This window comes from Astyanax mexicanus, chromosome 24, assembly GCF_023375975.1.
Source record: "Astyanax mexicanus isolate ESR-SI-001 chromosome 24, AstMex3_surface, whole genome shotgun sequence".
In the NCBI taxonomy this organism is placed as follows: domain Eukaryota; kingdom Metazoa; phylum Chordata; class Actinopteri; order Characiformes; family Acestrorhamphidae; genus Astyanax; species Astyanax mexicanus.
The window spans coordinates 16,564,979-16,579,557 of NC_064431.1; the positions used below are offsets into that span (position 1 = coordinate 16,564,979).

The 14,579-nt window shown below is 42.4% G+C and overlaps 1 protein-coding gene across 2 annotated transcripts in view; it reads left to right on the forward strand.

Annotated features, from left to right (window-relative positions):
• Positions 1-14,579, forward strand: part of LOC103035539 (nck-associated protein 5-like) — a 159,332-nt gene that overhangs the window by 125,123 nt on the left and 19,630 nt on the right. For both annotated transcript variants that reach the window (XM_049471741.1, XM_049471742.1), the window contains 4 exons: positions 7,518-10,576; positions 11,522-11,657; positions 11,754-11,832; positions 13,735-14,016. In XM_049471741.1, coding sequence (XP_049327698.1) covers positions 7,518-10,576; positions 11,522-11,657; positions 11,754-11,832; positions 13,735-14,016 — 3,556 coding nt within the window. The remainder of the gene's footprint in view (positions 1-7,517; positions 10,577-11,521; positions 11,658-11,753; positions 11,833-13,734; positions 14,017-14,579) is intronic.

Below are 14,579 nucleotides of genomic sequence, written 5' to 3' on the forward strand. Positions count from 1 at the left end.
CCAATGACACTTGAATAGTGCTTAGAGAGTTTTCCAACGACCTCTCCATTGAAGCGGTGAGGTCCACAGTCAGGCTACTGCGGTGTTTCTCCAGCTCAGCGACCAGGGTTGCAATAGTAATAGGAGCGTTAGCGTCCGCCATGCTAGTCGAGGTTGTTTTAGCTGTCGCTGCTGCTGTGGACGTCGGAGGGTTGAAAGTTTCTCCCTTTCCCTGCCTGGTTTGCCGTGACATTTGTACCAAATTATGGTCTGAGTTCAGGAGAACCGATGACGGTCAAATAAAAATTGATCAGACTCGGTAAAACAGCGTTTTAAAATAAATCAAACGGAGCAGATCCTCAAACGAACTTCCCCCTACATTGCCTAAACCGGAAGTCCCCAACATTATTGTTTTATTCTATAAACTTACAGACAATGTTTCTCCCAAATTCCAAATAAAAATATTTTCATTCAGAGCATTTATTTGCAGAAAAAGAGAAATGGCTGAAATAGCAAAAAAGATGCAAATCTTTTAGACTCAAATAATGCAAAGAAAAGGAAAAAAAGTTCATATTCATAAAGTTTTAAGAGTTCAGAAATCAATATTTGGTGGAATAGCTCTGGTTTTTAATCACAGTTTTCATGCATCTTGACATGTTCTCCTCCACCAGTCTTACACACTGCTTTTGGATAACTTTATGCAACTTCTGGAGCAAAAATTCAAGCAGTTCAACTTGGTTTGATGGCTTGTGATCATCTATTTTGCTCTTGATTATATTCCAGAGGTTTTCAATTAGGTAAAATCAAAGAAAAACTCATCATTTTTATGATTATGAGCTATGCATTTGTAATGTGTGCAGTGTGTGGTTTTGCATTGTCCTGTTAAAAAAATGCAAGGATGCCCTGGAAAATATAGAAGACGTCTTGAAGGCAGCATGTGTTGCCCATGTTGCATATGTAGATCTCAATGACAGAACCTGGCTTTGGAATTTGTTGCTGAAAACAATCTGGATGGTCCTTTTGGTCTTAAGTTCAGAGCTTATAGCATCCAACTTTGGTTCGTCCCAGATACCTCTGAGATCAGAGAAGTTGATGCTGCTTCTGGACATGGTTAATATGAAGTATCTGTTTTGTACAGTAAAGTTTTTTTTTCTTCTTCTTTTTTTTAAATTCTCTTTTCTCCCCAATTTACACAAACAATTACCCAACCCACTTATTAGGACTCCCCCTATCACTAGTAAAGCCCCAGCACCAGGAGGCTGTGGACTAACACATGCCTCCTCCGATATATGTGAAGTCAGACTCCGCCTCTTTTCATCAGCATTGCTGAGTAGCATTACAGTGCGTTTGGAGGAAAGCGCAGGGACTCAGTTCTGATACATCAGCTCACAGACTCCTTGTGCTGATCATCATCACCCTTTGGAGTGATGTAGGGAGAGAGAGAGCGTGCCGTCTACCCTGAGTCTACCCTGCAGTCTAATTGTGCTCTTTCAGGACTCCGGCAGCCAATGACAAGCTACATGAACAGGATTCGAACTGCTGTTATCAGCTGTTATTTGTATGTTTGTATGTTTAGTCACCTGAATTGAACCTAATGCTGTCTTGAGATGCTTTTCTGAGATTCACTGGCAGGCAACATTATTTTTATTTTTTATTTTAAGTCCTGCACAATAAAAAATCCAGCAACCAGCAAGCTACATGTTCCAGTAGCTACCAGTGTTTGGCACTTTACTTTGAAAAAGTATTAGTTATAGTTACTAGTTACTCCACTACAAAAGTAACTAGTTACCAGTAAAAATAACTATTGCGTTACTTTTGTGTTACTTGCCCCTGTAACCCCCACTCCCTGGCCCCCACCTTCTCAGAGTGTGTTTTATAAGCCAGATAAATAAAGTCCACGACAGCAAAGACAACAATCATTGTCTAGGTGGTTATCTCATCCTCCCCTCCCTTGAGACTCACACACACAAAACGTACACACACACACACTTGCACCTTTGTCTTAATGCGCAAAAGTTTATTTCAACACCCGTTATTCCCATCACTGGTAACTACACTGTTTTTTCTCTTTCTTTTAAATGGTAAAATTTTACTACCTTTTAAAAGTGAAGCTCCTAAACACTGCAGTATCCGTGCTGGTTTGCACTGGATCATAGCGGATTTACATCTGTTATATCTGTCAGATCATTGTAATCGAGCTGACCCGAGCTGACCGGTGGCGTCACGCTCTCTCTTCTGGTGCCAGACTGGTATCGCTTCATCCCACGTCCTCAGCTCTGCAAAAACTTAACCCCCGATCGCTCATCACTCATCTCAGAAGAGTAGCATGGAACGGACTTCGTTTGCATGTATGCCACCCCCCTCCCCCCTCCACTCCATCACCCCTTCGTCTGGCTCAACCATGCAGATGTCTCCAGCACCCCGCCCCTCGCTCGGCCCCCTCTGTCCGGCGTAGGCTGCATAAACAAGATGCATATATATGAGCTCATCAGGCGTCTCAGGTGTGGAGAAGAGCGAGTGCATCAGGAGGTCAAATTGCATCCAAAATGACTCGTATACATAATAATATATAGCTGCAGTCACTGGAGTCGTCGTTCAGCTCAGGGTATCGTGATGCTAATGCATCCTTCATGCGCACATCAGTACGTAATACATAAGCTTTGAAAATATATACTATAAGATACAGCAATCTCACCATTGACCCATTACCCATTTTTTCAGCTCCACTGATCATATAGGACACGTTTTAGTTCTATAATTACAGACTGTGGTCCTGTAACTGTTTCTCTACATACTTCATTATGATCCTGCTTTCAGCCTGGACCCACCAGGACCACTACAGGGCAGCTGTACAGGGGTTGGACAATGAAACTGAAACACCTGGTTTTAGACCACAATAATTTATTGTTCTGACGGACAGTTCTGGTCAAAACAGGAGAGTTGAGGTGCACATTGGATTCTGCCGTGATTTGGGCAGCTGAGGTTTTATGTTTTTTGGATACAATCCGGGTTAGTGCTTCCTGTTGCATCCACAGTTAATCCTGTTGGATGTGGTTCGTCCTTCTTGGTGGTATGCTGACATTACCCTGGATAGCGTGGCTCTTGATACATCACAAAGACTTGCTGTCTTGGTCACAGATGCGTCAGCAAGACGTGACCAACAATTTGTCCTCTTTTGAACTCTGGTATGTCACCCATAATGCTGTGTGCATTGCAATATTTAGAGCAAAACTGTGCTCTTACCCTGCTAATTAAACCTTCACACTCTGCTCTTACTGGTGCAATGTGCAATTAATGAAGATTGGCCACCAGGCTGCTTCAATTTATCCATGAAACCTCCCACACTAAAATGACAGGTGTTTCAGTTTCATTGTTCAACCAATGTATTTTGGGTGTTTCGTGGTGGATTATTCTCAGCACTGATTGGCATGGTGTGTGTTTTGCTGGCATTAGTGTACAGACACCACAGCAGCAGTGCTGCTGGAGTTTTTAAACACCTCAGTGTCACTGCTGGACTGAGAAAGTCAACCATAGTTGAACAGTGTCCCATGGGAGGTGTACCACAGGCAGCACCCTGCACCAGTACAACACACACTACAAACTACAGTCTTTATATAGTTATTATTAAAGTGTGGTCCGTTGGTCTGGACCATGGGTTTAGGGCACCTTTCCCACCTGCTATTTTGGTTTAACCCAAACTGAAAGTTAGATGAGAAGGCACTCTACAACATACAGCTCTGGAAAAAAATAAGAGATCATTTAAAAATAATGAGTTTCTTTGATTTTACCAAATTGAAAACTTAATAGAATACAATCAAGAGGAAGATGGATGATCACAAGCCTGCACCAGGAGTGGCATAAAGTTATCCAAAAGCAGTGTGTAAGACTGGTGGAGGAGAACGTGCCTAGAGGCATAAAAAAAACTGTGATTTATGCCACCAAATTCTGATTTCTGTACTCTTAAAACTTTATGAATATGAACTTGTTTTATTTCTTTGCATTATTTGAGGTCTTTTTTGAGGTTATTTCAGCCATTTCTCATTTTCTGCAAATAAATGCTTTAAAATGACTATTTTTGTTTTGAATTTGAATTTGAATCAAACATATACCTATAAATAGCAAAATCAGAGAAACTGATTCAGAAACTGAGTTTGAGGTAGACCTGAAAAAAAAACGTTAATTTCTCATCATCTCCTCTAAATACTTCTCTAAACACCAGCGATTTGTTTGTTTTCTTCCTTCTTTTCTTTTTCTCTCTCCTGCTTTCCCATCAACACCTGTCGTAATTTAATAATCCCCCGAGGCCACCGCTGCCGGTGCTGCACCAATTTAACAGATTGGCTCCTTCAGTCTGGAGAAGCCAAAACAAGCCGGGAGAGGAGCAGAGGGCCCGTTCTCCAGCCGATTACCGAATTAATTGCTTCTTTAATTAAAGATAAAGCCGGTCGCTCCGGGTGGAGCAGTCATGTGAAACTAAAGCAGCTCCTCCTCGTTCTACCTCATTCCCTCTCCACTCACTCGCACATTTATTCCTCCGCCAGTGGAAACGTGGCTCCGGCCTAATCTCGGCCATCGCTCGGCGGCGGCGTCTGAGTGCGGCGCGGGGGATTAGCTGTCCGAAGGCCTCGGCGGACGACTTTATCAAACCTAGGCTTATTTGAAATGCTCAGTCAGCGCTGGCTTTGCTTACATCTCAGACTCATTTCCAGCACTGCGTCGAGGCGATGATGCATTTTTAATTGTTTGCTGAAGAAACGTTTCTGAGGTGAATGACTGATGCTTTGAATTCGATCTGGTTTAAGCTTGTTTTCTATCCATCGACGAAAAAAAAATAAGTAAGAAGAAGAAGAAGAAAGAGTCACTCTGATTTCCTGAAATTCTAAGAGTTATTAAGACGTTGTAAAAACAGCGAGACCCTCTCCTGTTCATACGTCACAAAACAACTAAATTAATCAACTCACTGATTGAAGTACGAATCTGGTAATTAAAATGTTTGATGCCTTAATTTATGCGAGAGTCAACCTGTAAACAAAACAGAACGACTGCATATCTGTTTTAATGTATTAATTTATTGCAGACTGCAGCTCGGGTTTTGTTTTCAGCAAAGCCGCAGAATTTATTTCAGGTTTAGCAAGAAGAGCCTTGTACCTCCTAACCAACCAGAGGTGTTCAAATCTGGATCTTGAATTTAGTTTTCAGTCTTTGACCGGCTAATCCTTGGTGGGTGTGACTAGAGCTGGCCAATCAACAACATCAACTAGTGCATTCCAACTAGAGCAAAGATCCAGGACTGGAAGTTGCATTTAACAACCAGATTTGAAGACCTAGGATCTACAGGTTCTTTCACACCTACCTTGTTTGGTCTGGAGCTTCAAACTTTTCGGTTTGTTCTTTATGACTCTGAGATCAGTCTTCATGACAGTGAGAATGGTCTTCATGACTAAGATCAATCTTTATAACTCTAAGATCAGTCTTTATGACTATAAGAATAGTCTTTATGACTATGAGAATGGTCTTTATAACTCTGAGATCAGTCTTTATGACTATAAGAATAGTCTTTATGACTGAGGTCGGTCTTCATGACTATAAGAATGGTCTTTATGACTGAGATCTGTCTTTATGACTGTGAGATCAGTCTTCATGACTACGAGATTGGTCTTCATGACTCTTGAGATCAGTTTGTATGACTGACAGTGGTCTTCATGACTGAGATTGGTCTTTATAACGCTGAGATCAGTCTTTATGACTGGACTGACAGTGATCTTCATTACTCTAAGATCGGCCTTCATGACTAAGAATGGTCTTCATGACTCATGAGATCAGTCTTTATGACTTTGAGATTGATCATTATGACTATGAGACTTTATGATTCTAAAATTCTGATTTCATGACCCTGAGTTTGGTCTATGTGACTAAGACTGGTCTTTATGACTAAGATCTGTCTTTGTGACTTTGAGATTAGTTTTTGAGTCTGAGGTCAATCTTCATGACTGAGGATGTTATTTAAGACCCTAATCTTTATGACTGTGATTGGCCTTGTGACTCAGATCATTTTTTTACCTAAGATTGGTCTTTATGACTATCCGTTATGCTGATATGCTATATTGCTTGTTCTGTATATGTTTTTTTAAATGAAATTTAAGCAAAAGATTACATTTTTATGTGGGCTGTGGAACATTTTGTGATGGATTAAGTTGACTTCAGTTGCAAAGTTGAAAAGTTTGAAAACCCGTGCTCTGGCTAGTTAAGTAACTCATGTAAGCAAACTGGCCATGAGATGTGCTTCGATTTGAACCATACACCTCCATATAGGGCACTACATTTAATGAAAGTCATAAAAGTCAGATTTTACACCCTAATAACGTATTATACAGCTCCAGAAGGCTGTGTACCTTATGCCTGAAATATAAATGGCTCTACATCATTTTATACAGCACTTTATTTGCGATGCATTTACAATTTCATGACCTAATTTCACCCCCCATGAAGCAATCAGAACAGACCCCCTGTAAACTCTAGCATAAACAAATGACTTTCATTTTTAAGAGTGCTTTCTCGCTCTAAATATAACAGGAACTGTTATCTGCATTATCTCTCAGATTACTGTCAGCAAATTTCCTTTACTTATATTCTGTTGTTGTTGTTTTTTTTCCAGTCATGTCTTTTTTCATGTGCTGGTAGTCATATTTATAGGCATGACACTGCCATAAACTACATTTTGATTCAAAACCAAAGCAATCAATCATAACACACTGTAGGGCTGTCACATTAAGCCATTTGTTTGGTCAATACATTGTCCCAGAAATAATTGCACTAAACAATGTTATTGTTATTTTAAGACTGTTAAAATATGACAAGCCTAACACATTGTCAGGGACTGGGAATCCAAGAAATTTCAACTGTCATCTCTCTCTGGGTGGGAGATCCCTGTGCAATAGAAGTACTACCAATAGAATTGGACGCTCTGGAGCAGATAAATAAGTACAAACCTGTTGGTGCCATGCCAACTGAAACCAGGTGTACCCTAATGAAGTATGATGCCCCAACATTAAGCTGTGAAGCAGTGGAACAGTGTTCTCTGGAATGATGATGCTCTGTCCAATACTTTTGCATAGGATAAGTTAGAAACAAGGTGGGACAGCAGAGACAATCCAACAAAAGCAAGGAAACAGTGAATTAACATGTATCTCAATACTTTTGTCCATATAGTGCTCCACAGTAAATGTTACTAGGAAACTCATCTAATCTAATGCATAATTAAAATCCCTGCCCACTTATGTACCTGTGGCATTTTACTGCCACTGTATTTTGGTTAGATGTCAAGTGCTAAATGATTCAGCCATTGTTTTTTCCCCACATGCCTGTTTTTTTTTTTTTTTTTGTCTTAGTCATCGGAAAGAGTGTTCACAAAAAGTCGTCAATTGAATACATTTTGTTTGGGTAAATCATAAGTGTAATATTGGTGTTTTGAGAGATCTCGAGAGCCTGCAAATTTCAGCAGTTCCTATTTAATATAATTTTATTTTTCTTCTTTTAAGGGTAACAACGAAGGCACACAGAATGGCACAGGAGGCTCTGCCCAAGCTTCTGCCTCATCCATGGAAGCCATGTCTCCATTCCTCAAGAAGAAAGCACACATCCTTGAGGTTCTGCGAAAGCTGGAGGAGTCTGATCCACTTAAGTTCCATCCGTCCGCTTGCTACTACTATCACGGACAGGCAGTATTGCCAGGAGAGACGACTGTGGTGACTCCAGCACCACGCCAGCCTCACTGCCGGCACTCCAGTTCAGATTCAGACATTCATGAATACGCCAACGGGGAAGGCGCACAAGATGGCCGTATGTCCGCGAGACACGGGGGTTGTCCGTCCTGTCGTGTTCTGTCTCAGAGAAGCAGCTTGGACAGTCTGCTTAGGTGTAGCCAAGCACATTCCAGCAGAGAGGCTGATACGCAAGGCCAGAAGTGTTCTGATGAGCACAGAGCTTCGGCACAAAGCACAGATCCTCAGATAGAGATAGACAAAACAAACCAACCCACAGTCATTCAGAGTAGAGCAAGCATTAGTAGTTTCTCCCAGTCAGGGACAAAAGCTTCTATTTCATATCTTTCGTCTCTGGTCGCTGATTCCTCTGAATCACACAGCAAGGTAGGCGAGGAACCAAAGAAGAGCGACTTCAAAGATAAGGATATCAAAATATCACCTACCAAGTCAAAAGGTGCTAACAGTGGCCCCCAAGATAGCAGGCAGGCTGACACTGGCTTACTAACAACAAGAGACAATGGAGCTGACGAGTGTCGCTATCTGGAGGTTTCTGGTGATTCTGCAATATGTGAGAATGAGACCTCAATCCAAGTCTGCAATGGAGTCTTCTCTTCCAATGAAACTTCCATCTCCAAGAAAGTTTCTCTCGAGTCCTATTCTCCAACAACTTCAGCATTTGCACAGCAGCAGCAGGCCTCAGGAAAAGGCAAGTTTGCACACAGTCCAACGTCTCCTCCCTCCTCGTTTAGTGAATCCAAGCCCTCTCCAGTCTCTTCGCCGTCAAAGCTGCTCAAGTTCCTCAAAATACCTTCGATGGCGGAGAACACGCCAGCAGCCAACGCCTTGCGCTTGAGCCCCCAACTTACTCGCAACTCAAAGATCCCCTGTAGAAACAACTACGAGGTGTATCAATCACCTGTGATGTCCCGCAAAGCTACAACAGCAGAGCGAGATAAACCACCCTCCACCTCCAAAACAGACACCTACCCCAGTACGCATTCTGCCCCCACTTCTCCACCAAAGCCCGAAGACACTTGTTTGTCTGTCTCTATGAAGGAATCACAAGTTTACAGCAGCCACTCGGCTCCCAAGCCGAGCAGAGTTTCCAAAGGAGCGAATCAAGCCTCCTCTCAACCCCCGAAAGGTGCTCCGGTACCTCACTATGAAAATATTTTAGATCCCTCTGCCTCTCTCTCTGATTCCGTTAACGGTTTTGCTCAAATAACCCCAGAGGAGATGGAGATTTCCGACAAGCATAAAATGAGCTTGAGAGATGAAAGGCTTCTGAGTCCCCCCTCTCTCAAAACCTCAGATTCATCAGCTACCACCGGTGACTCTCCTTCTGACACCTCAGACCAGGACACTGACACAGAGAGTCCAGTTTGGCAAAGACCCCAGCATCACTTTAGCCTGCCATCCACATCTTCAGCGGTAAACAAGGCTCAGAGGACCAGTTATTCCAGTATGAAAGACAGATGTCACGAGAGAGGACCTCCAGAACAAGCCTCTGCTCAAAAACATGACACGTCTTCTCCGTCTCAAGCTGCGGCTAAAAGAAGTGACAGGCAACCACCACTCCCAAAAAGAGCTGTCTCTGGTAAACCCCAGAACGATTCGAGTTATCACCCTTTCAAAGAACGTCTGGCAGCCCTCGGCAAGTTAAAGAGCACAGAGGATCTGCAACAACAAGCTGTGGACAAGAGGGAAGCACAAAGTAACCTTGGTAAAACTGCAGCAGGGAACGGTGAAAGAAGCAAGACTGCGGAGAGACACGGCGAGCGAATCTCAATGGAGCAGAGACATTCAAAGTATACAGATTCCCTTGATGGAAAACCGTACCCTAAAACAAGCTTAGGCAATTATGCCAAGGGCCCTGTTTCTTCTTCTCATGAACAAAGCACCAAGCCAATAGGCATAACCTCATCAGGAGACAAAAGTTACATTGTGAAAGCAGAGGGTCAAAAGATCAGAATGGGTATGTCATCAACAGCGTCTTGCGAAACCCCTGTAATGATGCGAAGCTATGCCAAGTGCCCCAATCCTCTTCCCCACCACAGCAAAACAGTCCCAAGTCCTCAAAGCAGCCCTACCAGAGCACATTCCAAGTCCCCATCCAAGACAGGCAGTGCCTCCTCATCTTACCCTCGAGGAATGAAACCAGTCCAAGACGAGCACCCCCACCCCCAGAGGCATCCATCCCGCACTGACGACAAGTCCAAGCTCACACCCGGAAAGAAAAAAACCTTTACTCACATGGAAAACTTCCCACCTCCCCCTCCACCGAGACCTGGAGCAGAGTCAGCAAACATTAAGACCGTTGAGAAACGACCGTCTGCAGCGTCTCACGCTCACCAGTCCGCCATTGAGCAGAAGGTGATGCGGGGAATAGAAGAAAACATGCTTAAGCTGCAGGAACAAGATCGAGGCCAACCTCCGGAAACCAAACAGAAGACGTCCAACGGGATTGCCAGCTGGTTCGGCCTGAAGAAGAGCAAGCTCCCTGCGCTTAATCGTAAACCCGAAACGTCCAAGCTAAAGCTTAATGTGTCGTCATCCTCTTCTTCTTCCTCTGCAGCCAAGGATGCCTCAGGGGCCAAAGGAGGACCCCGGAAGGTGGTAGAGAGCCTAAACATCTCCAAGCTCATGGAGAAAGCAGAAGATTTAAGGAAGGCCTTGGAAGAAGAAAGGACGTATGTGAATAGGGTGGGCATCGCTCTGGATCGTCCTGGGAGGGGGCACTCGTGTGAAGTTGTTATGGACCCATCACAGGGTCAGCTATCGCTAATGTACCGAGGAGTGACGGCTGACAACTTCATGCAACAGCTGCTGAACAGGTGATGGTCCTACCCTTAATAAATGAGTTCATTTCAAACAAACCCCCACTTTGAATGAGCTCATCTCAAACAAATCCCCACTCTGAATTAGTTAATCTAAAAAAAAACTCTAAATAAACTCATCTTAAACAAACCTTCACTCTAAATTAGTTAATCTCAAACAAACCTCCACTCTGAATAAGTTAATCTAAAAAAAAAACTCTAAATAAACTCATCTTAAACAACCTTTACTCTGAATTAGTTAATCTCAAACAAACCTCTACTCTAAGTAAACTCATCTCAAACAAAGCCCCATTCTGAATTAGTTAATCTCAAACAAACCTCCACTCTGAATTAGTTAATCTTAAACAAACCCCCACTCTGAATCAGTTGATCTCAAACAAACCCCCACTCTGAATCAGTTGATCTCAAACAAACCCCCACTCTGAATACATTCATCTCAAACAAACCCCCACTCTGAATGAGCTCATCTCAAACAAACCCCCACTCTGAATCAGTTCATCTCAAACAAACCACCACTTTGAATTAGTTAATTTCAAACAAACCCCCACTCTGAATTAGTTAATCTCAAACAACCCCCACTCTAAATTAGTTAATCTTAAACAAACCCCCACTCTGAATTAGTTCATTTCAAACAAACCCCCACTCTGAATTAGTTAATCTCAAACAAACCCCCACTCTAAATTAGTTAATCTTAAACAAACCCCCACTCTGAATGAGTTAATCTCAAACAAACCCCCCACTCTAAACAAGTTAATCTCAAACAAACTCTCACTCAGAAGGGGTTAATCTCAAACAGTCCCCCTCTCTAAACAAGTTTATCTCAGACCCTCACTCACCCTCACAGACCCTTACTAAAAAACAGATGGATTGTGAGTCCTGTTTGTGTGTGTTATGGTGATATATATGCTAATACTGATTTTATTGTGTTTTATTCTATTGAAGGGTGGATGAGAGAGGCGCTCCGGGTTTTGGAATAGTCCACCGACGTCTTTCCTTCGATTCCAAGAGATCTCGTCCTGTTTTCGGCCACCAGCAAAACAACATCAGTCACACCCGCAGCCGGGAGGAGATGGATAAAGTAAATATTCTTCGAGTGCATTTTAACTTAATCTGGTGATGCGGTCCAGCAGACTGACAATGTTTCATACGCCGCCGTCTTCTCTCCATCCCTCAGGGTTCAGACATGGTCAGCCGCGATGAAATCACATCAGATGAGAGCCTGGCGGAGTCTATCAGCTCGCAGCACTTCACTGGTGAGATCCTAATTAAGTCTCCGAAAGCCTCGCTCGCTTTCTCCAGCCGCCGTCGCGTGACGGGACTCTAACCTTCGCCTGGGAACTCATCACACATGGCGTTCTTTGTTAGTTTGTGACACAGATTGTAATTGCGTCTTCACCTGATTGATCTGGTCCCTGAGGGCGCGAGGTCCCCCGAGAGGCGCCGGGTACGCCGCGACGGTGCTGCTGTTGTGGAGCCTGTCACTTAATTTACACCTCAGGAGCCGATATGCGCTCAAACCTTCTGCAGAAAAAAAGCGGCAGTAATTTATTACATGGATGTGGATAAAAGAGCCACAGCGTGGAATATAATACATAACGCTGCCAGTTTCCAATCAGAATTCGGTAACCAGCACTACTGTAACTAGCATAACAAAACCTCAATATATAATATCTTACATTTTCTATATCAAATTTGCAGTAGGGGTACCCTTCTGAACTTCTTACTGAGCATTAACCGATGGATGGATAGATGGATGGATGGATGGATAGACAGATATACTAACTGAAAGATAGATGGATGACTGACTGAATGAATGAGCCAACATTCATTTGAATAAATGGATGGGTAGTAGATATTCAATGAGGAAAATAAGTATTCGAACACCCTGCGTCAAGTTCTCCCACTTAGAAATCACGGAAGGGTCTGAAATTTTTGAAGGTCCACAGTTTTGTCTCTGGTGTCTTTGGACAGCTCTTTGGTTTTAGCCATGTTAGCAGTTGGAGTCTTACTGATTGTGTGGGGTGGACAGGTGTCTTTATGCAGCTAACGACCTCAAACAGGTGCTTCTAATTTAGAATAATAATTGGAGTGGGAGTGAACTTTTTAGGTGTTCAAATACTCATTTTCCTCACTGTATAGACAGGCAAACGAATATAAAGACTGACAGACGGATGGATGGATGGTTGGATGGATATACAGACCGAAAAATAGATGAATGGCTAGTTAAATGGATGAGCCAACATTTACGTGGATGGACTGATGGATTGGTATATATCGTCGCTGTCCAATGAAAAACAAGTATCTCCATTTTATTCGATATTTTAACATACCAGCTGTCCCCTACATTGTGTCAAAATTTATTGATGAATGGGCCAATAGAATTTTTCCAAAATTACCTGAAATAAACTCTTTTTACAGTTTTTTGACTTCCATTGAAAGTTAAGAAGGTTTTTCTCTCTGTCCTGTGAAGTTGCTGTTTTTGAGATACTTGTTTTTCATTGAACAGCGACAATATATCCTCTTAAGACCCGACGTCCTCGTATGGGGACGTACATTTCTGCTTCTCTGCAGCAACCTTTGACAACAGTATACTTAATTGATTGAAAACAAGGTTGCAGGAATCCCAGTCAAAAGTTTTTATAGTCAGTACAGATAAAAAGAAAGGACATATACAAATTCTGATCAAAGGTACAATGCTGTTTTTGGACTAATTGGGTTCTTCTGATCGCAAATGGCAATGATAATGTTTAACGTTGAAATAAACAACTGTCCCCATATGAGGACATTTTTTTTGTTGCAAAAACGACTTCCTGTGCAAAGACAAAGGTTTGTTGTTCTACTTTTAGGTCCTGCTAATCCCAAATAGCTAGAAGCATTTTTACAAAATTCAGACCAAGAAAATGCCTGGGTCTCAGGAAGTTATAAACACACCACTTCTGACACCAATCTTTACATGTAATGTAATAATTAAAACTCTGTTATACTATTTTTGAGAATCGATACAGCACTGCAAAACTACAGCACTCAATATTGAGATACAATACACTATTGATATTTTCTTAATAAACAGTCAGTAAACAGGAAGTAACAGTCATTGAAACTGAGGTTGTTGAGAGCATTTCTGATCCTGTTGTTCTCCTATTATTCTCCTCCAGGGTCTGGTTCCTCCATGCGGACTCTGGACAGCGGGATCGGCACGTTCCCCCTGCCCGACTACGCCAGCAGCGCTGCAGGGAAAGGCGTTCCGAAGCCCCAGGGAGATCAGGGCTTCTTCTGTTCTCAGGGAAAACAGGGAGCACTGCTGAAAGCACCACGGAAAGCCCGGACTCTTGAGAGGGAGCTCTCATCTTTAGACGAAGTGAACCCATGTGTTCTCTACGGTTCTCCTCTGGAGGCTAAGGCACCTGCTATGCACCTCTCCAGCACCATCCATGAAGGTACTGCTCTCACTTCTGTTCCTGAAGTTGCTGAAAAATTTAAAGGAGTCATATCCAGGAAATCTGAGATTTCCTTTTTATTTTTTTCCCCATTAAAAAAAGTTTCTGTACGGAATGGCTGGGTGCCAGATAAGGAGGCTTAAAATTTTATTTAATAGCCAGTGATTGACTTTAAACATCTGGGTTTCTATCACTAAATGAAGGACTAGTAAAAGTGTGAATTTATAGAATAACATAGATAACATCAAATTTTGCTCAAAGCTTGCTCATTTTAAGCTTTTTTTTATTGTAAATATATAATAAATTCATGTATTCAGTACTACAGGCATACACTGCCTGCACACATTCTCTGTGGCATTGTTTCAATAAGCTTCTGCAAAGTCACAAGATTTAATTCAGTCCAGTGTTGCATTAATTTTTCACCAAGATCTTGCAGCAGCATTGATGATGGTAGAGTCTGACCACTGCACAAAGTCTTCTCCATCCAGCACATCCCAAAGATTCTCAATGAGGTTAAGGTCTGGACTCTGTGGTGAACTCTCTCAATCCATGTGTGAAAATGA